Raw genomic sequence first — 25,437 nt, forward strand, 5'->3', positions numbered from 1 at the left:
AAAACAATCTTGTGTTTCAGATGGATTAAAGGGAATGTACATCATTGGCTTTTGCTGTAATTTTCAGAAATGAACTATTTGAGGGGTAAGTATGATAGATCAAATATTGTTACACTGACATGTTTGAAGTTTTGTGTTCGAAAATGCTGGAAAAACCAAGAAAAACAAAAATGTTCAAGTAGTCTGGTTCCTTGACTCCACTAAAGATAAAAAATGGATCAATTCATAGATGCCGGAAAATTGTAAGGTAAGGGAACCAGTCTAGCTGGCCTGCACCCGTTCATGAACATGTAACCAATAGCAAACAAAATTTGGACTGAAAAAAGTGTAAAGTTGGAGCAGTAGTTGAAAAATAGTTAGGTTTTCCAACGGTGGTCGGCCGACCACCGTTGGAAATGTATACAAAAATACTATTTTCTTGAAAATGACTTCACACCAGGTGCCATAATTTTACAGGATGCTTTAGACTGTCATTTACCAACATCCTAGTAAGGTATTTCGTAAAAACGTGGTAGTTTTATTTTTCGATGTTTGCAAATGTTGTATGTATTCCCTTTAATAGATCTTGAGTTTTGTGAATGTATACTGTATACATCAAGTTTGGGATTACATGAAGGCCTACATGTACATGTACATTGTAACAGACTGAATTTTGTAGCCACAGTAGAAATGCACTTCCTTTGTACATGGATTTCCAAGGACATGTGCATTTTCACCAAAGGGATGTGAATGGAAAACTTGTATTCTCAAGTTTTCAAGTTAAATCAAAAGTTCATTAATAACATTCTAAGGCCAAAAAAAAAGTCTGCGGTTTCTGGTATGGAGCTTGCCCAAACAGTGGTGCGGCGACGCGGCTTTTTTTTTTTTTTTTAACCAGTTTTTTTTTTTGCTTCAAATGTCGGCGGATGACTGCAAAATGGTACCCGACTAAACTTAGTGCAAATATATGGGAGTCCAGAGAGGCCACATAAAGCTTATTCTCGATCATAACCCCATCTAAAAACACGTTAAAATTGTGCAGCAGCAGGATTCCAGTCAAACCAGTGAGTTTGGTGGTTTTGAGACATCATCTTTCATTGAAAAATTTTTTTTTTTCATTTTGCCGACGCGCATGGCTACGGCGACGCGCGCGCATACCAGAAACCGGAGACTTATTTTTTTTGGCCTAAGGTGTTATTAATTGAAGTCTGCACACTCAAGTGTATTGAACATGCATAGTAATCTTGAGTATTTGGAGAAAACTGCAGAACTTGTTTTCCAAAAGGAAAAATAAGACCTACATACATACATATGTACATTGTACAAATGTACATGAACAACTTGTGCTTACACTGTGCATTTGTTAAGTCATAAACACTGCCATACAATACAGCACATACGGTATCTGGTTCCCTGAGATTAATTTCAACCGAGCATCAACTTTTTTTTCATTTCCCGAAACCCGTGCCAACTAGTAGGGAATCCTGACTTCCTGCAGCAGGAAGGAAGGAACAGACAGAATGTGACCCTGCCATGAAGGCCAAATTTAACTTGATTGGGACTAGAATGGGATGGTTCAAGTTATTACATGTACTTTAAGAGAAAAGAATTGTACCAGTACCGGTACCTTGGGTCCCCAATACAAACATGCACATGTTAGTAATAATAGTTAATACTAGAATCTTATCTACCAACAAAGGTCCTAGTAAATGAAGTATAAGAAAAATATGAGACCCATTATAAAGCACCTTTACAAGGGTATACGATACAAGGTGCTGCAGTGCATATTGCAGCCACTGCCAGAAACATCGGGGCAAACCCCTTCTCTTAGTGACAAGTGTTACTGGGTTCTTTACGATCCATCCGAAGGAGGAAGAGCACAAGCACCATGTTCCCCGTCAGGATTCGAACCCATGTACCACGGCACACAAGTCGAATACCCTAACCATTGGACCACAGCGTCCCACATGTGCACATGCATGTGGTGAGAGATCCGGGGTTCCAAATTTTTAACTTCAAAAAAAAAAATAAAATAGGAAACACGAAGTTAATTTTTACTTTTTGGCCAATCCGGGTAAGCTATCAATTCTATCGTGAAAGCCCCCCTCAATGGCGAAAGCATTGTGCTAGCTATTGTTCAGATAATCCATCAGGTGGCAGTTGCTTTGTACACATGCACTTGTAATGGTTTCTCCATTGAAGGGGGCCTCGTGAGCATCAATCTGCGGCCAATTTCATGTAGCTGCTAAGCACAAAAATGCTTAGCACAAAAAAGTCTGGCTTAGTAAAAGCAGGTTACCAGCCAAAACTCCGTGTGATTTTCATGCTAAGCAATCACAGCTGAATACCAATGACAAGCAATATATACATCACATGGAAATTTGGTTGGTAATCCTGTTTTTGCCAAGCGGAAAAGTTTTCACGCTAAGCAAATTTTTGTGCTTAGCAGCTCCATGGATTTTACCTTAGCAGGTGCCCGGAATCGTCCATTGGTACAGTACATTTGAAATTTGACCTGCACAACATACATTGTATTCATGACTTTGAAGCTTCAATTTTACTTTTTGCAATTCATGTTCAGATGAAACTATATTTCATGACTCTACAGTAATTGTACTTTGCCATGCGTGTCTAACCGAAAGTTTCACTCCGACGTTACTAACATTTGGTTTTAATCAAAAAGCTGACATCATCCGCCCACTTTTCCTGATTAGATTAAAGAATTGCTGAGCCACTTATTCATTTTTTTGGTTGTTGCAGGTGGCTGAGGAAATGGAGAAGGAAAGGAGGATGTTCCAGTTACAGATGTGCGAGGTAAGCGCTGGGAACTAGGAGAGACTTTCCTTTAAGATATTAAAGTAACTTGAAGTGGAGTTGGTTCATTATCCAAAATAAAATTGAAGAGTTTCAGTCTCTGGTAGGTTTAGAATGTACCCAAGTCAACCCAGACAGCCCAAACCAAAAACCAAATCTTAAACCCCTAAAAACTCAAAAGAAAACCCCAAACCCCCACAAGAAAATCAAAAATCTAAAACCCAAACCCCACAAGAAAACCCAGAATCCAAAATAGGAAACCCAATCAAAAACAGAAAACCAATATCTCAAAGCCCAACACCCAAACCCAAAACAGAAAATCCAAAACAGGAAACAGAAAACCCAAAACTCAACACCCAAACCCAAAACCCCAAACAGAAAACCAAAACCAAAAACAGAAAACCCAAAACCCAAGATCCAAAACCAAAAACCAAAACCCAAAACCCAACACCAAAACCCAAAACAGAAAACCCCAAACCCAAAACCTAAAACAGAAAACCAAAAACAGCAAACCCCAAATCCAGAATCCAAAAATAGAAAACCTTAAACTCAAAACCCAAAACCCCAAAACCGAAAAACCCCAAAACCCAAAACCCCAAAACCAAAACCCAAAACCTAAAACCTAAAACCAAAAACCAAAAACCAAAAACAGAAAACAGAAAACTCAAAATCCAAAATCCAAAACTGGAAAACCTAAAACCCAACACCAAAACCCCAAAACCCAATACCAGAAACCCAAAACGGGAAGCCCAAAACTCAAGACAGAAAACCCCAAAATCCGAAAAAGACCCAAACCCACCAAATCAAACTGCAACCCACACCTACATGCCCTGATCCACCAAAAATCCTTCACTTTGTAAATGTTTGACTATTATCCCCCCCCCCCCTTTCAGTACCTCATCAAAGTGAATGACATCAAGGCCAAAAAGGGGGCGGAGCTAGTCCAGCATCTAGTGGAATACTACAGGGTGGAAAACAGGTAGGCATCAACATTTACATGTTTTTAATATTCATAAATACCTCATCAAAGTGACTGACATCAAGTCAAAAAGGGGGCGGAGCTAGCCCGGCATCTAGTGGAATACTACAGGGTGGAAAACAGGTAGGCATCATTCATTTACATGTTTTGAATATTCATCAATACCTCATCAAAGTGACTGACACAAGTCAAAAAGGGGGCGGAGCTTGGCAGCATCTAGTAGAATACTACAGAGTGGAAAACAGGTATGCATCATTCATCCAATTGTTAAATGAATATTCATTGATACCTGAGGCAGGTTACCCATTTCCTATTGGTCGAGAGCCTGTCACATGGGTGGTCTTAAACCGCCCTCGGCTCGGTCCATTATAATAATTACAATAATTTGAATTTTCCTACTTCGTTGTTAGTTTCTACCAGGAGGGCTTGAAGACAATCGAGCATTTCAAGTCCTACGTCGACGAGCTGGCGGAGAATGTCAACAAGATCAAGACGAGACATGACGAAGAGAAGAAGAAACTACTTGACCTCAGGAACCTTCTCAAGACAAGTCTGTCGTTAGATAAGGAGGTATGGGCCCTAAAAAAATTCAATGTATTTTCTCCCAACAAATTTCAAATTGTATGCTAATTGTTTCACACCCGCCATTGGGAAAAAAGTGGGGACGAAATTTGAAAATAACATGTACAGAACAGCTTAAATTGGGTGCCTTAGGATGGCAAGTGCGTAAAGCGCTCGCCTCTCACCACTGTGGCCCGGGTTCGATTCCCGGCTCGGACCATATGTGAGTAGAGTTGTGCGTTGATTCTCTCCTGTGCCACGAGGGTTTTTCTCCGGGCCCTCTGGTTTTCCTCCCTCCGGAAAAATCAAACACTTTCGATCTCTGGTTGTGCTCCGTGGTCAGACTTGGGTCATATGGCAGCTGCCTTAGGCGCCTTTACATGCCTGCGGCCCGACCAGGGCCCAATTTCACGGCGCTGGTAAGCACACGATTTTCTGCTAACAGAGCCTCCGTCTATTTCATGGAGACCGTAAGCATAAGCACAGCAAAAGGCATGCTTACTTCAGAGGAATTTGCTTAACTTAGTGACGTAACAATAGGAATCTCCATGCACGCGCGACCGTTAGCACGTCCACGCCGTGAAATAGTGCTTAAGGTTAGCAAATTTTTCTGCTATGCTAAACACAACTTTTCTGCTTACTGTTAAGCAGGCGCCGTGAAATTGGGCCCATGTTGTAGCCGCGTCCTTCGCAATTCAGCTTCTCAGCTGCGAGTAAGGATGATTAGCTCCCCAAATTATTATTATTATAACTAAATATAGGCCTATTATTTTGGTTTGGTGTTTCATTCATGACTTTGGTATTAGAAATATAGGAGTTTAAAAAAATAATAAAGAAGCACGGACATCTTTAAAAAAAATCTCTTGTCTTGTTCCCAGACTCCACCAGAGAAGCAAGGCTACAGCCTCCACCAGCTCCAGACCGACAAGGCCCTGGGCACAGAAAAGACCGGCTTCCTGCACAAGCGCACCGAGGGCTTGCGCAAGGTGTACCAGAAACGCCGCTGCGAGATCAAGGACGGTTATCTGGGCATCGCCCACTCCACGGTCAGCAAGGCGCCAGTCCGAATGAACCTGCTGACTTGTCAGGTCAAACCCTCCCTGGAGGAACAGAGCAAAAAGTACTTTGACCTCGTAGCAAGTAAGTTGATCAATAATAATATTTGTGGGTATTTATACAGCGTGCATATCCACCAGGTACTGGCCCTCATGGCACTACATCATTATTACTCCTGCTCATTGGGCCCATGAAACATTCCAAATACCATCTTGGCTCCCTGGGGAGTATACAGCTCGATGCCGCCTGTTAGGTGCAAGGAAGCTAATTCAATCACACTAAGGCCCCCCAAAAAAGTCTCCGGTTTCTGGTATGGAGCTTGCCCAAAAAGTGGTGTGGCGACGCGGCTTTTTTTTTTTTACCTGTTTTTTTTGCTTCAAATGTCGGCTGAGGACTGCAATTGGTGCCCGACTAAACTTAGTGAAAATATATGGGAGTCCAGAGAGGCCACATAAAGCTTATTCTCCATCATATCCCCATCTAAAAACACGTTAAAATTGTGCAGCAGCAGGATTCCAGTCAAACCAGTGAGTTTGGCAGTTTTGAGACATCATCTTTTATTGAAAAAAAACTTTTTCATTTTGCCGACGCGCATGGCTACGGCGACGCGCGCGCATACCAGAAACCGGAGACTTATTTTTTTTGGCCTAACCATCTCTACCCTCACAGGTTATCATTTACTCCTGGGTGGAGAGAAGCAATGAGTGACAAAGTACCTTGCCCAAGGGCACACGCACCATGACCCCAGGCTGGACTCGAACCCACAACCTGCAGCTTTACCTGCAGACCCCGAATCCAATGCCCTTAACCACGAGGCCAAAGCACTCCACAAGTTGATCGTTTTTTTTTTACGTTTAACGTTTCTGATCAAATCAAACAAAAATGATTTAGAACTCGCAAGAGCTACTTTTGTGTAATGGTCAAACGGCAAAAGCCATACATATGTATTTTTTTATTTTTAATGGTAGTGGGCTTCCCCTAGTTCGTAGCGCCCCCCCCCCCCCCCCCCCCCCGGATGCTCAGGGCTGACGATGGACCTGCATTACACTTAAATTGATACACTTTTTAATTAAGAGTATTTCACAACAATAAACTGAAAATGCCACAATATTTTACCAAATATAAAATTAAACAGTTTAAATTTTTACCATATATGAAATTATATTTTTTTTTAAAGAAAAATTTATCATCACTCCATATTTGATTTGATGATCATCAACTAACTGACTGTTTTATATCATATCCAAATGTTTGTACCTTATCATTCCACATCTAAAAATGTGTGGTATTTTTTTTAAAACCCGTTCCAATCATGGACATTTTTCATCCCTTCTATCTGAAATAAACCCGAGTCGTAAATCATCTGCAGTTCTCCGGATTCCTACCCCAGGATAATTGACCTGTCACGTCTTTCGTGATTTCTTGTTAGCAGGGTTTTTTTTACGGCCACAGTAAAAATTCACAAGGTTTTAGAAAGGATCCAGTTCCCAATTTATCTCAATGGACATAAAAGCATGGCCAGTCGAGAAAAAAAAATTGTTACTGGTACAACAGACCTTTATTTTTATTTCCCTGCATACATTTTTTTTCTTCGATATGGTAAAGGAAAAAGCTTATAATTTAACATTCATAAATACCTAGGACAGTTTGCCTGTTCCAATTGGTCGAGAGCCTGTCACGTGGCTGGTCTTAAACGGATGATAAAGACATGGCCGGCTGGTCTTAAACACTTTTGCAGTGTCACATGAAATGTGGACTCCTATGAAATCCAGTGCCTTTACCGTTTTATTGGTTGAACGTTCACAATCCTCACGTAGGCATGCGCATTACTACCAGTCAGTCAAAATGTAAAAAAAAGATGAAAGTGAAATATTTTTTGGGCCCGTGAAACAATTTTTCTTGACGTTGCCTAATTGCTTACTCACAGCAGACTTGAGAGAATCGGTTTACGGCGGCAGGGAACCGGTGAACATTAGAAGATGACCCGTTTATCTCATCCGACAAATCACTCGCCGCTTTTCAATTTAGCCGGTTCCCCTGAGTCATTATGTCGTTGTCATCTTGGGGAAGCTTTTAGTGTCAAGTGGTGGGGGGGGGGGGGGGGGGGGGGGGGGGCGTCGATTTCTTTCTGATAAAATTGCTACAAAAATCAGTGTTACTTCAAAGATAGGAAATAAACACAATGCATGTTATGTATATGTGCCATTACATGTATGTATACATTTTACACGTTTGTTTTGAGGAAGAAAGTGAAAATATTTAGCTCACTTGATTCTTTCAAGTTGCGTTCGAAAAAAAAAAATCTTTGTCGGCAGATAAATATTTTGAAATTACATGCATACACTTCCTTGATCTTGTAACAAAACATTGAGGCGTTTATCCAAAACATTTATGCGTGTGTTTATCTTTTCTTTTGCAAAGAGAAAGTGACGAAATAGTTGGCTCATTGCCAGCTGATCATTAGAAAGAAGGAAAAAACATCTCAGTGAAGACAAAGTGAAATACATGTATGCACACAAATCCGGAATACACCCTTCCAGTTACTCAATATTGAACTTGTCCAATTTCTGTTCTATCAAATCTGAATAATTGGTGCACTCTAAGCTTCGTTTATCCAGAAAAGCTGTAATTATCATCGAGGGCCATTCTTCGGTCACATGTGTGACATGGAGTTGGGCTTGTCTGATTTGTGAAGCTTTACCTCTTGTTAACTACACATATACATATTACTTTCACTGATACATCAGGTTAGCACTTTTTACTCCCTACCTCAGAGTATAGCTTTTACTTTCACAAATTGTGTCAAAATAGTACAAGGAGGGGTCATCAAAGTTTGGTCACGTGTGTGACATCAGACGTAAAAATGTTATCGGGCCCATATCGGAAATTCACACTTTTCTCCAAAGTTCTAAAAACACACACACCCATACTAATTTTGGGGTAAGATTTGTCTTCTGTGATTTACACAATTAATTTTTGAATAAACACCCTCAAAATGGGAATTGTTCTGTGGTAACGTGTTTGAAACGATTTTTCCACATTTGTTGAATTTTTTCTCAGGATTTTTTTTCTGATTTCAAAATTTTTTCGTCAGGATTTGAAAGAATCCCTTTTGGAATCTGGAAGCCTGTGGTTTGAATGTACACATGCTTTTACCTATTAAGGTTTGAATAGAGCAAAAGAATTTGGTATTTTGGCTAGCCTTTAACCCTAACTCTCAAGCATCTTGTACTAGGAACTGGACCAATTCCATCAAAATCCATCAATCACTGTGCGTCTAATACAAAACTGTACATGACATAATGCAATCCACCACTGATGCACTGGTTGACATTCATGGACTTGCTACACATGGCTTTTATCACAATAGCAGTACAGGAAGCTAGGCAAAATCAATCGGATACCCTTAGCACTGCTTCAGGCTATTAGGCCCAAGTCCATCATACTTCATCAGTATTTAGTCACGCCAGGCCTTCTGGACCAAGTCCCCAAAATCCACCAAAATGGGAGGATGGATTTTGATGGAGTTGGGGTGGTTAGGGTTTATAAGCAAATTAACCAAATATATACCATAGACCCTACATTGCTCTAGGGCCCACAGCGGCCCTCAAACACTCCACTGATTATTTCTGGGATTTTTCATTTTCTCCAAAGGCCTTTTCACACTATCTCCGTTTCGAACCGTGTTGAAACCTACCCGGATCCAACCCGGTTCAGCCCGAGTATTTTTCGACACGGATCGGAGAGACGCGACGTTCACACTGTCCTTTACGGGAACGGCCGCTACGTGAACCGTGTAACGTTCAATCCGGCTACGGCCCCTGTGAATTCACACTACAAATTCTCGACACGGATCGCATTCGGCGCAGGGCGCTGCGATGATTTTCTCAATCCCATAATGCATTGCGACGCACGCGGCTGCTGCGCGCACGAGGCTTACGGACAGGCCGGTGTGCAGCGTGAATTTACTACTCTGTGAAATACGGACTCATTGGTAGTATTGCGCATGCCTATTAGGAGAAGGACCTGTCACGTGAAAGGGTTTGACCAATAATAAGAGAGTAAACGAATCCAATTTGGGAGTCCGATTTTTGTACGACACCAGCGCAGCTGTGTGCAATATTTCCAAAATGGCTCCGGTCATTTCGTTAGACGATTCGTTCTATTTAACATTAGAAATGTACATTTTTGGGGTACATTTTGCGGACCTAATACAAGCCCAGACTCGGTAAAGGATGCTCCATACACCGATACATTATTGGATGATAATTAGGGAGCGATTGTTTCGGGATCGGTGTTTGTGACGGCGATAGTGGTGGAGGGAAATATTATGCACGGCGTGTCAGATTTTCGGTAAAATGTTGGCCTCAACTCAACACGGATCGGCCGTGAGTGACTCAACCCGGGGCGGTTCACACTATCATTTTCGACACGGTTCAGGCCGAAAAATGCAATTTCGATCCGGGTTGAGATTTTCAACCCTGGTCCCTCCCAGGGTTGATTTCGATCCGGCTAGAGCACTCTACCCGGGTCGGAACCGGGTTGAAATTTTAGAAGTGGGAAAAGGGTTGAAAAAAATCTCGGGGTTGGAACCGGTTCCAACCCGGAGATTTTGGACAGTGTGAAAAGGCCTCAAATCTCACCCCGGATTATGAATCTTGTCTCTTCCCAGGGGATAGGACCTACCACTTCATGGCCGAGACCGAAGAAGAAGCCGCTGAATGGATCTCCGTGCTCAACAACAGCAAGAAGTACGCCCTGGACGCGGTCTTTGACGACAGCAACTCGCCGTCTGACATCCCAAACAAGGGCCTGCAGGAGCTGACGCAGTGCATCGTCGGGCAGGTCCGGCGGCTGCCGTGTAATGATATCTGCTGCGACTGCTCCGCGCCAGGTAGGCTCATATGTCAACGTGCATCGCCTCTTTGTGTATTTGGTCGATGCAAAACTGTAGAGGGCGCCATTGTTGCGAGAGCGAAAAATAATTGTTATCTTCGTTTTTAAACACTGTATACTCAGTGTGTTACCTCCCGAGTGAACGTTGGAAAAATGTCACTCGGGTGGGACTCGAACCCACAAACTCCTGCTTTCTAGTGCAGATGTCTTACCACTCGACCACCGAGCTAACGGGATCGGTTGGCCGTTTCGAATCTGATGTACATAGCAGCGGGTACCGCATAAACTATTATAAGATGGAATTTTTGCGCCGGGGTGATATAAATCAAATTAGGTTTTGCCCTTCACCGACGTTTTTGCGGTACCCGCTGCTATGTACATCAGATTCAAACCGGCCAACCGATCCCGTTAGCTCGGTGGTCGAGTGGTAAGACATCTGCACTAGAAAGCAGGAGTTCGTGGGTTTGAGTCCCACCCGAGTGATATTTTTCCAACTTTCACTCGGGAGGTAACACACTGAGTATACAGTGTTTAAAAACGTCGGTGAAGGGCAAAACCTAATTTGATTTATATCACCCCGGCGCAAAAATTCCATCTTATAATTGTTATCTTCTTGCTGAAACAAGTTTTGGACTAGCCTCCATGAACAAAGACAGTGACAGAAATGGGGAAATGCCAACATAGGGCTGGATAGCTCAGTTGGTAGAGCACCGGAACGGCAATCCGGAGGTTACACGTTAAAATGCCACTGCAGTCAATTTCCTTTGTCGAGTAGCAGCTTAAGATACGGTAAATTAAGGTTGAATATAGAATTCTAGTGGAGCAGGATTCGAACCTGTGACATTCTGAACACCATACAGGTGCTCTCCCGACAGAGAATTATTTAAAACTTAGAGAATAGAACTAATATCCTGGTCTGAAATTCAGACTTATATTCCTTACATAAAATACTTCATTGTGACACATCAACACACCTTGGAAATTCCTAGTTTTTGAGTAAAATCTATACATCTATTTCGTGATAACCTTGTGGAGACGTATTCACCTATAGAAATTGCTCTGTGGAGACATACAATCTTTTGTCCCCTATTATGCACGTCTCCACAGGGTACCGTGTATCAGATCACAATCTGTATACTAGTAGTGTGTGTTACTTTCACCTTTGACCTTTGACCTCACAGATCCACAGTGGTTATCCACCAACCTGGGTATCCTGACGTGTATAGAATGCTCCGGTGTCCATAGGCAGCTGGGCGTGCACATATCGCGGGTCCAGTCCTTGGAGTTGGATAGACTAGGCACGGCACAACTTCTTGTAAGTCGGACAAAAGTGGCTTTCAATAATTGCCTAATATATCTTTATGGTCATTACAAAGTCTGAGTTAAAATATCAAATCTTAAACTTTCTTGGGAGTGATGTGTGGTGTTTATGACTCTATAAGCTCCATTCCTTTTTAGTTTTCATTGTTCAATATGACTATAGAACCATTCTTTGGTCACTGTTTGACATTTGGGCCGATCTGATTTTTGAAGCTTTATCCCTTCTTAGCTACATCTGACAAATCACTTTCACTGATTCATCAGGTTAGTACTTTTTACTCCCTACCTCAGAGTATAGTCTCTACTTTCACAAATTGTGTCAAAATATCAGGAGTCATCAAAGTTTGGTCACATGTGTGACATCAGACGTAAGAATGTTATCGGGCCCATATCAGAAATGCACACTTTTCTCCAAAGGTTTAAGAACACACACGCCCATACTACCGGTAGTTTTACGGTAGTTTTAAAGTAAGACTAGTATTTTTTTGCGATTTACAGAATGCATAAGGGCAATTCCACGGTTACTCACGTTACATTTTTGATGTACTTTTGAGTTTCCTTAGGCTGTAATTACCTTACTGAAAAGGTTTAATAACTGTTATCCCCATGGTAGATAGAGTAGACCTAGACCTACCTAAGCACCAAAGATGACATCCAGAAAAATGTGTCTTGTATGATAAACAAGATGCACAAAATTGGTTACTCACGTTACATTTTTGTAACGTGAGGTCTAGGTCTACTCTCTATCTACCATGGGGATAAAAGTTATTAAACCTTTTCAGTAAGGTAATTACAGCCCAAGGAAACTCAAAAGTACTTTAAAAATGTAACGTGAGTAACCGTTGAATTGCCTATGAACAATGTACACTCTCTGCTTAATTTTACCAAATGGAAATTGTTCTAGGGTCACGTGTGTTACATTTTATAATTGAATTTATGCTAATTTATGCACGGTAAGACCAACTTATGGAACTTTTGAATTGCCTTGTGATTGACTTTTGATTATTTGCCACTGGCCTTGTGATGGACTTGTGTTGAAGCACAAATACTGAATAATAAGGTTTTTTTTCCCTTCTATCAACAGATAGCAATGACCGTTGGCAATGCTGACTTCAACGATGTCTTTGAGGCTAGACTGGAGCCGTCCAAGAAACCGGGACCAAATAGTACTATGTAAGTATAGCCAGTCAGTGTTGGAGGGAGTCAGGACCCCAGTCCAGGCAATAACAGGAAAAATAACACGGCCTAATAAGAAGATTTAAGTGCAAGAACTGAATATACAAACACATATTTTGTACAGTAACGTAACTGAAACTACGTGCATTAAATATAGCACTGTTTATTAACACTGCACATTAATTTATGATATTCCTTGCCCATTATGAAACAAAGACTTCAAAGTTGTGTTTCCTCCATAAACATTTCCTTGTGGATGTTTTTGACACTCTACAGGGTGAGTAAAAAAAAACGAAACCCAAATGTCGGGACCATTGTTTAAGTGAAGTTCTGCATGTAGCACTTTCAAAATCTAGGATATGAAAGCCCAATTCATAAGCTTTCGTTTAGTACAAGAATCATTCAAATCACCCCTGTAAGTTTTTAAGTAACGGAATTTTAAACACAACCATCGTTTTAAAGTTCAGTCCACGGATCACAAAGAGTTCAGTGTTCTTTCAACAAAACGAAAACAAATCACATAGGGAAGTGTGTGAATTGTTTTCTTTTTGCTGAAAGAACGCACACTTTTTTGTGATCCTTGGACAGAACTTTAAAACGGTGGTTGTGTTTAACATTCCGTAACTTGAAAAGTACATGGGCGATTTGAACGATTCTTTTACTAAAAGATGGCTTATGAATTGGGCTTTTATATCCTAGATTTTGAAAGTGCTACATGCAGAACTTCACTAAAACAATAGTCCCAACATTTGGGTTTCGTTTTTTTGACTCAGCCTGTAGATTTTAGATGCCCACTCTTAAGGCATGCATCTGGGAATTTAGAAAAAACGAGGAAATTCCGAAATACACAAGACTTTGTACAGTATTTTTCAATTTGTAATGGCATTCATGAGAAGTAAAAAAACGAGGAAATCAGCGGATCCGAGGAAAAGTTGCATGCCTGACTCTTGCTGCACAAAACAGGAAGATGTAATATAAATCTACCGTGTGGATAGAATGCTTCCTTTAGAGTTAGTTTCTCTCCAATTTTTTTTCAACGAAACATTTTGCATAATGTTCTTGGGAAAATTAACCTCCCTCAAATCGTGCCACAGTAGAGCTACATTTATTTTGCTTGAAATATTTCTTGCAGGGATGAGAGGAAGCAGTTCATCTTTGCCAAGTACGAGAAACGGAAGTACGTCTTGAAGACGAGCCCTAGCTCTTCCGTCATGCTGCAAGATCTGAGGCAGGCTGTGTTGTTATCAGACATCGGCCAGCTGCTCAGGGTGTTCGCGGAGGGCGTGGACCTGTCTGCTCCTGTGTCTGACACGGTAAGGACGAGGTTTTGCGAATAAAAATTTTGTCCTAGGAATGATTGAGGATTTGACTGACAACAAAACGGAAGAACAGAAAGAATCTGAGGTTATTTGTCCTTGCATGAGACTTACACGGAAAAACTAGACAAACGAATTCAGATTTACAGAGGTTGTGGACATTTGATTATTGAAACTCAACCTGTAACCTCAGACAACCTGTAACCTCATCTGTAACCTCACACAAACGGTAACCTCATTCAGTCCTAAACTTATACTTATGTTCTGAGATAACATGTCACTCAACCGGTGACCTCACTTGAACTGCTACTTCAATCTGTTACCTCACTTGACCTGCTACTTCAATCTGTTACCACGCTTGACCTGTGCCTCACTTGGCCTGTGAACTCAATTGTCCCATAACCTCACCAAAGGAGTTACCTCACACAACCTCTTAATCAACATAACCTCTTGTTCAACCTCTCTTCTCATTCAACGTTTTACCTAACTTAACCCACTACCTTTGTCAAGATGTCATCTCATTCAACTTCGTACCTTGCGCAACCTCATACCTCACTTGTCCTGTTGTCCCAATTAACTTGCTCATCATTTAACATCATTCTTGTTTCCAAACTCCACCTTTTTTCTTACTCAACCTCATTCCTGAGCCCACATCTTTGACTGTTACCTTGCTCAAACTTTCCTCACTCAAACTTGCTACCTCGTTCACCCACATGCCTCACTCCGATGTAACCTCACTCCACCTGTTACCTCACTCAACCTTATACCTATTCAACCCCATAGCTCACTCCCCTGTAATCACACTCAACAAGTTACATCATTCAACTTGTTACCTCACACATCTTGTAACATTACACTCTGTGAACCATGTGTAACCTCGCTTAAATCTTCCAAATGTACCTCATTCCACCTGTTGCCTCATTCAACCTTATACCTCACTCCCCTGTATTCTCACTCAACAAGATACATCATTCAACTTGATACCTCACACATCTTGCAACATTTCGCTATCTGTAACCTCACACAACCTTATAAATGCACCTCACTCCACCTGTTACCTTATAAAAACTATTACTTCATTTAAAACCAAACCTCATTCAACCTCTTACCTCACAGTACAACAACGAGACAGCGCTCCACTTCGCTGTCCGGCAGCAAGACGACTCCAACCTCCACATTGTGGATTTCCTGGTTCAGAACCTCAGTCGCATGGACCAGTTTAACCACAGCGGCGACACGCCCTTCCACCTCGCTGCTCGGCAGAATAAAGCAGACTGTGTCAAGATCCTACTCAGAGGGGGCGCCAAACCAAGCACAGGTAGGTTTGAGGTAGTTGAATTTTTAGGGTGCAAACCGGTAAATAGGCCCAAAATTGCCTACGTGGGCCAAATCAAGATTTCGTCACCGTTTTGATGAAATGACGAATCTGTCCAAAACTGAGATTTTAGGCAATCTGAGATTTTTGATATTCAAATATTTTGTGATATCCTCTGCATAATTAGTAAATTTCAAAACACAAAAATCCATAGTTCGTTCATTACGCTAATCACACAAAGTAATGAAAGAGACAAATCTCTATTTGTCACTTAGTCTCATTGGTTTAATACGCATGCTATATTTCTATTTATGTATAGCCTCCATCATTTTGACGAAGTGATGAATTTGTTTTCAAAATGGCGATGGGCTACAGAACTACTTTAAGGGGTGACCATTTTCGGATTACCACCCGAAAATTGAACAGAGAACGAAAGAGGATGAAATGAGCTCTAATTTGATGGGTGTCTCAAACACCTTGGATAGTTGCGAATATTTTTAATAATTATTGGAAGTGCTTGTAATTATCAGGGATGCCTATTGGAGTCAATTTACTGGTCTGCACCCTAGCTGAGGTTCACACAACTTTTTGGGGTGTTTTAGAAAATGCGAATGGCGAAGCAGGTCTGGATATTGTCATCCACAACGGCTGTGGCCAGTGCAAAGCATTTTAGTCTGTTCAGGATTGAGATGTTCAAAACTTTGGTATGGGTCGCGATTACTCTACATGTTGCCAAGCTGGGTTTTGAGGAATTTGGGGTTTCTGAGGTAGCTGGTTTTGAAGTTCGAATACTTTTTTTATTGGTGTTTCAGAAAACGCGAATGGCGAAACAGCTCTGGATATTGTCATCCGGAATGGCTACGGTCAGTGTGAGGAGCTGATGCGGCAGGCCATGCTGGGCAAACTGCTGCAGTGTGAGCACGTGGACTTTGACTGGGGGTTGAGTGGCGACAACGAAGACGGAGCTGACTTCAGCGAAGAGGATGACCTAGATCAACAGGAGAAACCGCAAAGGAATTCACGTCTACAGGTGAGTTGATCAAGCTTGGTTGTTTTTTAGTGGTAATAAATGTGATAATGTGATGCTTTTGTAGAAATTATTTTGCAAAGTGCCTCAAAAGTATTATCCCTGTTCATCAGGACATAATGTGGATCGCCAAGCCCAATGGTTACGGTGTTCAACTCGTGTGCCGTGGTACATGGTTCAAACTCTAATAGGGAACATGGTGCTTGTGTTCTTGGGCAAGACACTTTACTACAATTGCCTCTCTCCACCCAGGATTATAAATGGGTACCTGTGAAAGTAGAGACCAGATTGGGATTTCGAGGTTGCTGCAGCGAAAAAATTTTCATGGCCTGATAAACAGGGCTAATAATTGTGAGGCGCTTTGAGACCTTTGGTATAAAGCGCTATATGTGATGCGATCAAGCTTAATGAGTCTTTTGTTGGGAATTTTTATTTGGAGATACAGGCCAAAATAGGGCCACTTCATCATATCACTTCACTGCATCTCTTGGTGTTCCAACTTCCATAATTTTTGAACTAAAGATGGTATCAGCATGCGGTTTTCACAGCAGTAATACTGAGATTGTGCTCTTTTCAAATCTGTAATAAAATTATTTTTGACAAGGGTCGACAAACGACTCATGTAGCTTGATCGCATCACATATAAGCACCACATAGATCAGCAGTAATACAGCAGTTCAACAAAATGTGTTCTCTACCCTCACACATACCAGTGTACACTCCTGTGTGAAGAAGTAAGTAAAGTGCCTTGCCCAAAAACACAAGCATCATGATTCCAGTTTTTCATAATTACTACCCCTGTTCATCAGGCCCACAGACCAGTTTCCCACAGCATCTTGACATCAGTGCAATCTGGTCTCAACCCTCACAGGTACCCATTTATACTCCTGGGTGAAAGAAAGTGATTGTAGTAAAATGTCTTGCCCAAGAACACAAGCACCATGATCCCAGTTTTTCATAATTACTACCCCTGTTCATCAGGCCCAAGACTAGTTTCCCAGAGCAGCATGACATCAGTGCAATCTGGTCTCAACCCTCGCAGGTACTCATTTATACTCCTGGGTGAAAGAAAGTGATTGTAGTAAAGTGTCTTGCCCAAGAACACAAGCATAATGATCCCAGATTTTCATAATTACTAACCCTGTTCATCAGGCCCCAAGACCAGTTGCCCACAGCAGCTTAAAATTATTGTAATCTGGTCTCAGCCTTCACAGGAACAGATTTATACTAAACTGAAAGAAAGTGATTGTAGTAAAGTGTCTTGCCCAAAAACACAAGCACCATGATTCCAAGTTTTCATAATTATTACCCCTGTTCATCAGGCCCACAGACCAGTTTCCCACAGCTGCTTGAAATCAGTTCAGTCTGGTCTCAACCATCACAAGTACCCATTTATATCTCTGAGTGACAGCAAGTGATTATAGTAAAGTGTCTTGCCCAAGAACACAAGCACCATGATTTTTCTGGTTTGTTTTCCTAAAGAGTCCAGCCCGACGACCAGCCCACCGACCTCAAACTCTCCTCCAGTCTCCCAGCGGCACATTTCCCAACAAGTTGAGCCGCGAACGCATCTCGTCGGAGAAGACAGACGGCAGACGAGCGCGATCGGCAACAGACAGCGTTGTAATGGAGCGACCATCCATGCCACCACCCCCGGTACCACCCCGAAAAGGTTAGTCATTGGTTGAGTGTAATACAACCCGGGTACCAGACTTTGAGAAAGGGTGTTTCAGAAACTGTGGTGTCATTTGTGGGTTGGGCTCTGGTGCTGGACATAATTTGGATAAAAATGCAAAAACCAATTTAACAATCTAAAACAATACAAGTGGCTGTAATACTAATTATTATTTTACTAATAAGCTATTTTTCATTTTTTTTTTCAAGAGCAGAAATTTTTGGGGAACCATTGGTCTTTAAAGGGAATGTACAACATTTGCTTTTGCTGCAATTTTCAGAAATAAATGGATTTGGTGGATTAGTCTGTTATAGCAAATACTGTTAAATTGACTTGCTTCACGTTTTGGGTTCGGAGATGCTGGAAAATCCAAGAAAACCAACAATGTTCTTGAAGTCTGGTTCCCTGACCCCTCTTAAGATGAAACGGAGCAATTTATAGACTTTGGGGAGTTGTCAGAGAAACAGTCTAGCTGGCTTGTACCTCTTCAGAGGTGTGTAATCAATTGCAAAGAAAATGCGGAATAACTAAATATGAAAAATTGGGAGCAGTTTTGGAGGGGGAAAAAAAAACAGTTTTCTCCAACGCTGCTCGGCCGACCAGCGTTGGAAAAGTACAAGGTTTCTTTAAAAGGTCAGCAAACCAGGTGCCACGATTTACAGGATGCTTTGGACAGTCGTTCCCTAACAATCCAGTAAGATATTTTGTGATAAGTAGACCATTTCGTTTTTTGATGTTTGCAAATGTTGTATCTTCCCTTTAAAAAAATTAATGATTCAAATGTACATTAACTTTAAAAAAAAAAATATATAATATTTAAAAATAAAAATTTTTTGTTGGATTGCTGCACAACTTGTCTGAAATATCTCACTTCTCCATCCACTGACAGCAAAGTTACTAATGTTTTTGGCAGGCAATTAGTTTCAAATGGATAATGATGCTTTGGCTTTTGCTTTATTTAAATATCGGGCTGCTGAAATGGAAACAAACAAAAAAGTGCTTATTTTCTGTCATTTTGGTTTTCTTTGTTTTCTTCTTTTGCATGTTCTCCATCGGTCATTTAACACGCGGCTACTGATGCTCCACACAACCATCGTAAACCTGACAAAATCATCCACTGACTTACCCATATGACTTCAAATTGACGAACCCCTCCCCCACCCCCTTCCGGGAATTCTTCCTCCCCTCCCATTGGGAATCTGGATTGTGGTAATCCTCCCTTAAATCCACACACTTGTCTTTATACCCCTCTTATGAACCAAACTTGTTCCCCCACCCCCACCTGGGATTCTTTTCCCCCCCCCCCCCCTTGGGAATCTGGATTCTGATAATCCTCCCTTAAATCCACACACTGGCCTTAATACCCCTCTTGTGGACCAAACTCCGTTCCCCATCCCCCCCTCCCCCACCCCTTGGGAATGTGGATTCTGATAATCCTCCCTTAAATCCACACACTTGCCTTTGTATCCCTCTTATGAACCGAACTCCGTTCCCCCACCCCCACCTGGGATTCTTCACCCCCCCCCCAACCCCTTGGGAATCTGGATTCTGATAATTCCCCCAACCCCACCAACCTAACCCCTATTGGATCGAACCTACTCAACCAAATCGCCCCATCCCATCACCCCCTCCCGTAACCCCCGTCCCGCAACCCCGTCTCAACCCCAATCCCTGCCAATTCCGCCCCACCATTTCAAACCCCATATAACTCTAAATCCTGGTCTACTATATATCTGGTCTTGAAAACAAATCACACCCTAAATTTCTCAATTCCTCCCCCTCCCCCTCCCCCAAATGAAGTAGGGAGCATCTCAATGAAGAAGAAGGCCCCCAATCCCCCTTACATGACCCACAAGAGAAACGCCTCTGACCCAGCTTTTGTCAATTCCCCTCCCCCGACCCCTCCAGCAAGGATTACGTCCATTAGAGAGAGCCCCAAGGGAGACTCAGGTAAAGTCCTTATTTCAATCTCATCTCTCCTCAATTTTTTTCTCCAATTTCTTGTCACATTATCGATTGATCATTATTTTTCATAGAAGGTAGAGTATATCATTTGCAGCTGACAAAATTATTGTTGAAAACGCATACTTGGTTTAAAGCTATAGTCCATCATTTGCAGCCATCCGAAAAAGTAACTGGCATATTATTGTTGAAAAACATACTCGGTTGAAAGATAGTAAGTGGACTAAACTCCCTGTGAAATTAATCTTTCTGGCAAGCTATCATTTTTTTTTTAAAGTAATCAACGAAAGAAGGCCTTTCCAACGGTGCGTCTTAAGACGCACCGTAGGAAAATTTAAATTAGTAGTTCGTTTTGTTATTCGGCGCAGTGCACGCAAGCATTGGCACGACGCACAGGCGCGCGCGGTTGCTATAATTCGTCGGATCAGTGCGCGACATCGCATATAGCTGCAATTCAAAACATGATTCAGCAACTTTTGATTTGAAATTGAGATCCTAGAATGCTGTTTTTCTCGGAATATACAGCTGAAGCTGAGCTGAATCTTCATCATGTTAGTTGTTTAGTATCCTTCATTAGATTTTGAACACTTTTGTTGCTTCAAACGAACAAAATGCACAAATTACAAATGATGGACTATATCTTTAAGATAGTAATGGCACTAAACTCCCTGCAAATATTCTTTCTGGCATGCTGTTACTTTGAAGAAAATAATGAAAGAAGACCATTTCCAACGATGCTTCAAGTCGTTGGAAATGTTCATTAGTAGTTGGTTCTATAATTCGGTGCATCCGTGAATGGTTGCGCGCTAGCGTTGACACGACGCACACGCGTGTGTGGTTGCTATAATTCGTCAGTTCAGTGCTTAACATAGCGTAGCTGAAGTCAGCTGAAAGAGAAAGTTTCCCAGATGATGATTTCGGGCGCAATTCAAAACGTGACACTGCAACTTTTGAATTGAAATCGAGATCCTAGAATATTGTTTTCTCAAAATATACAGCATTCACTGAGCTAAAGTTACCAGAGTACTCGTCTTAAGATTTCTAGCACTTTTGTCGTTTCTCAAAAAAAAACCTGACAAATGATATACTCTGCCTTTAAACAAGAGTTTCCACTCAATGATACAACTATCTAAAAGTCATGCTAATATTAATGTCATATAACCCACAAAGGGAAAACTAAGTTCGCTTGGGACTAATCTCCTCGGTTAACAGTTGATTGGAGTGCGATTCAAACTTCTATCTGGGTTGATAGGGTTTATATTTTTCCCGACTCCTCGAAATTCCCTGTACCGTCAAAAGGCATCAAATCCCACGTAAAGCAGTAATGGTTGGGCAGTGCCCTCCTAAATCCCACACAAACTCAACCTAAATGTCCGTTTTATTTTTGAGAAACCCCGACAAAAAAGGGGTGAATGCATTTCTGTTGAATTTTAACTGTAACACCTTCATCAAAGCTCATTGATTTTTTTCCAAGTTGGTCTGCAGTAATGTACAGTAGAGATTACCTTCTATTTTGGACAGGTTCAGATAGAGGCAACAAAGCCTCACCGACACGCCCATCATCCACCACTATGGATACCATGAGGAAGCTACTAACGTGAGTATAGCACAGACAAAGTTTGATAAGAAACATTCATTGCTAGGTTTGCATTGCTGGACCTGAAGGGCCAGCCTACTGTCCTCTGACTGGCTGGCTGGCTGAGTGGGTGGCCAGCTGAGAGGCTAGTCTGAGTCACTGGCTGGCTGAGTGCCTGGCTGGCTGGCTGGTTGGCTGGTTGGTCAGCTGAGTGACTGTCCGGCTGAAGCTCTGGCCAACTGAGTTGCTGGCAGGCTGAGTCACAGGCTGGCTGGCTGGCTGGTTGGTCAGCTGAGTAGCTTGCCAGCTGAAGGATGGCCGGCTGAGTGGCTGTCCAGCTGAGCGGGTGGCTGGCTGAGTGAAGGCTGGCCGTCTGAGTGTCTGTCCAGCTGAAGCTCTGGCAGACTGAGTTGCTGGCTGGCTGAGTGGCTGTCCGGCTTTTCGCAGGCCGGCTGAGTCTTTGGCCAGCTGAATCGCTGGCCGTCTAAGTGGCTGTCCATCTAAGTAGATGTCTGGCTTAGTTGCTGGCCATCTGAGTTGCTGGCCGTCTGAGTCGTTGGCTGGCTGAATCGCTGGCTGGCTGAGTGGCTGGCCGACTGAGTCACTGGCCACGTGGCCAGCCAGCTGAGTCGCTGGCCTGCTGAGTTGCTGGCCAGCTGAGTCTTGGCCGGCTTAGTCGTTGGCCGTCTGAATCGCTGACCGGCCGAATCGCTGGCTGTCTAAGTGGCTGGACGGCTGAATCATTGGCCATCTCAGTCGCTGGGCGGCTGAATGGCTGGCCGGCTGAGTCGCTGGCCGGCTGAGTCGCTGGCTGACTAAGTCACTTGGTATAAATAAATTGCTAAACTGAGCCTTTTGGGTCCAGCTTGACTGGGAAGCCCATGTCTTCTTTCTTTTGCATTGCTGAAAAAGTCATTAGAAAATGAATGACTTACACAATCCGTGTTATGTGGTAATGGGAAGTGTTAAGTGTGTGACTTAAAACATCTTCTCTTTCTCATCTTTGTGTCTCAAGTGATAAACCCAACCTGTTGCTTAAGAACCGCCCACCGAGCTTTGAAGGCCCGCCCCCAGTTCCTTCCAAGAAGAAACTCTCTACAGCCAGTATTGAGAGCAACGGCGACGGTAGCAGTCGACCAATCAGCACCACCAGTTACTACACGGCACACAGCAGCCAATCAGATAGCAGGCCGAACAGCCAGCATGAGAGCCAGCCCAATAGCAGGCCGGGGAGTGGGCGGAGCTCCACATCTGGTGTGGAGGAGGAGAAAGGAACAGGCGACGCACCCATGCCGGCTCCACGTGTGCCGAAGAGTCCTACCGGTACCTCGGTATGTATATCAACCCACCACCAACCCTACACCAACCCAACCCTTACCACATGCTGAACCCCACTCTCAACCTTAACTCCCACCCCCAACTCCACCCCCACCCCCCACCCAACTCCACCCCCAACTCCACCCCTAACTCCACCCCCAACTCCACCCCCAACTCCACCCCACCCTACCCCCAACTCCACCCCAACCCAACCCCCAACTCCACCCCCACTCCCACCCCCAACCTCAACCCCCGGCACAAGATCACTGCCCACTCACAAGGCCCCCTTCAATGGAGAAACCATTGTGCATGCTATTGTACAAAGCAACTGCCCCGTGACAGATTATCTGAACAATAGCTAGCCCAATGCTTTCGCCATTGAAGGGGGCCTTCGTGATAGAATTAATAGCATGCCTGGATTGATCTATAAATAACACGTCTTGCATCATGAGTCCCGTCATTTGTGATTCTCCAGCAGAAGGGATTGAGGCGCGTGAGGGCGCTCTACGATTGCCACGCCGACTACGAAGACGAGCTTGAATTCGAGGAGGGTGAGATCATTGTGGTGACGGGGGAGGCTGACAGCGAGTGGTGGGTAAGTATCTTGGAAAATAAAATGTCTTGGTGCAAACCAAGCCAATTTTGAAATTACTATCCTGGTAGCCATTATTGAGATGCTTCCATGCCTTAACGCTCATACACGTGCGTTTGGTATAGCTCTGAACACCCCTCTAAAAAGGAGTGTATTGGGTGAATTACCGAAGCGCGCTTTTGAGCGTCCCATGGTGGAATAATAATATAAATAGATATAATAATAATAGTTATAATAACAGGTTTTTATATAGCGCTTTTAACTAAGATCAAAGCGCTTTACATTATTATAACCTCTGATCATCGGACCAATTAAACATTCCAAATACCATCTCAGCTCCCTGGGGAGTATACAGCTCGATGCAGCCTGTTAGGCGCAAGGAAGCTAATTCAATCACAATAACCAACTCTGCCCTCATAGGTACCCATTTACTCCTGGGCGGGGACAAGATATGAGTGACAAAGTGCCTTGCCCAAGGGCACTCGCACCATGACCCCAGGCTGGACTCGAACCCTCAACCTGCAGCTCTAAAAAATATATGGGTGAAAAAAAACCCCAAATACTATTAAAGTAGAAAGATTGCGGGTAACACCAAGAGGAAAGTAATCTATTCTTGGAAGAAGTGTGGTTCTGAAAAGAACCAAGGCACCGAGGCCAAGACTAGGGAGTTCTACACTCAACTAGTCGGTTCTTTTCAGAACCACACTCCTGCCAAGAAGTGATTACTATCCACATGGTGTTACCTACAATCTTTCTAGAAGTGTGGTTCTGAAAAGAACCAAGGCACCGAGGCCAGGACTAGGGAGTTCTACACTCAACCAGCCGGTTCTTTTCAGAACCACACTTCTACCAAGAAGTGATTACTATCCACATGGTGTTACCTACAATCTTTCTAGAAGTGTGGTTCTGAAAAGAACCAAGGCACCGAGGCCAAGACTAGGGAGTTCTACACTCAACCAGTCGGTTCTTTTCAGAACCACACTTCTGCCAAGAAGTGATTACTATCCACATTGTGTTACCTGCAATCTTTCTACTTTATCTCATCCACCATGCAAAGCTTCAAGTCATAAGTACCTTTTTTTTTTCCCCTGTATTTTTCAGATTGGGGAAGTGGACGGAATGCCTCACCGACGAGGAGTCTTCCCGGTCAATTTTGTGGAGATCAGCAACGGATAATCGATCGATTGATTGATTGATTGATCAATAGCTGATAATCACCCACCATAGACTTCCTTTGTGATCATGTGCTGCTTCTCCAGACACGTAAATACAAGTATTTCCAAATATCTACTTTTAACATCCGCCCATACCAAGTCCTCTAGAATGCATTGAAATTTTCCGTTGTTGCGAATTGAAGGAAACAGATTGTAGACATTTTTGGAAGTTTTCCAGTCTTACTATCAGAAAACATACGTTGGAGTTAAGAATAAAGTTAAGTCCAACTCATATCCTGTTTGTTTTCGAAATATATCAATAGTTCAAAATCATCAGAGGGTTTAAGGTAGGGTAGATCATTTGTCATTTGTGCATTTTTTTTCGTTTGAAGCAATAAAAGTGCCAAAAATAGGGTGCTTAGCAACTATTCTGATGAAATTTTAGCTCAGTGAATGCTGTTTATTCCAATTTACAAAAAAAGGATCTCAATTTCAGTTCAAAAGTTGCTGAGTCACGTTTTGAATAGGCCCGAAATCAGCATCAGGGACACGTTCTCATTCAGCCGATTGCAGTGACGTGATGTCACACACTGAACCGATGAAATTTTAGCAACCATGTGCACGTGTGCATCATGTCAACACTTGCGCGCACCCATTCACTGATTCACTGAATTACAAACCTACTACAAACAGAAATTTCCAAAAATGCGTCACTTGACGCA

The 25,437-nt window shown here is 42.6% G+C and overlaps 1 protein-coding gene across 4 annotated transcripts in view; it reads left to right on the plus strand.

Annotated features, from left to right (window-relative positions):
- LOC119724387 (arf-GAP with SH3 domain, ANK repeat and PH domain-containing protein 1-like) overlaps positions 1-25,169 on the plus strand; it is a 44,447-nt gene extending 19,278 nt beyond the window's left edge. Inside the window, exons 6-21 of one of the 4 annotated variants that reach the window (XM_038195415.1) lie at positions 2,740-2,793; positions 3,687-3,772; positions 4,183-4,342; positions 5,212-5,473; positions 10,062-10,283; positions 11,467-11,600; positions 12,690-12,778; positions 13,914-14,094; positions 15,214-15,415; positions 16,225-16,442; positions 17,922-18,111; positions 19,915-20,064; positions 21,598-21,673; positions 22,668-22,983; positions 23,445-23,564; positions 24,663-25,169. In XM_038195415.1, the coding sequence (XP_038051343.1) occupies positions 2,740-2,793; positions 3,687-3,772; positions 4,183-4,342; positions 5,212-5,473; positions 10,062-10,283; positions 11,467-11,600; positions 12,690-12,778; positions 13,914-14,094; positions 15,214-15,415; positions 16,225-16,442; positions 17,922-18,111; positions 19,915-20,064; positions 21,598-21,673; positions 22,668-22,983; positions 23,445-23,564; positions 24,663-24,737 (2,535 nt within the window). In that variant the 3' untranslated portion in view covers positions 24,738-25,169. The remainder of the gene's footprint in view (positions 1-2,739; positions 2,794-3,686; positions 3,773-4,182; positions 4,343-5,211; positions 5,474-10,061; positions 10,284-11,466; positions 11,601-12,689; positions 12,779-13,913; positions 14,095-15,213; positions 15,416-16,224; positions 16,443-17,921; positions 18,112-19,914; positions 20,065-21,597; positions 21,674-22,667; positions 22,984-23,444; positions 23,565-24,662) is intronic. The other 3 variants (XM_038195417.1, XM_038195416.1, XM_038195418.1) reach the window with 3 other exon arrangements.
- The last annotated feature ends 268 nt before the right edge of the window (positions 25,170-25,437 follow it).

Source organism: Patiria miniata, unplaced genomic scaffold, assembly GCF_015706575.1.
Source record: "Patiria miniata isolate m_02_andy unplaced genomic scaffold, ASM1570657v1 HiC_scaffold_18, whole genome shotgun sequence".
NCBI lineage: Eukaryota > Metazoa > Echinodermata > Asteroidea > Valvatida > Asterinidae > Patiria > Patiria miniata.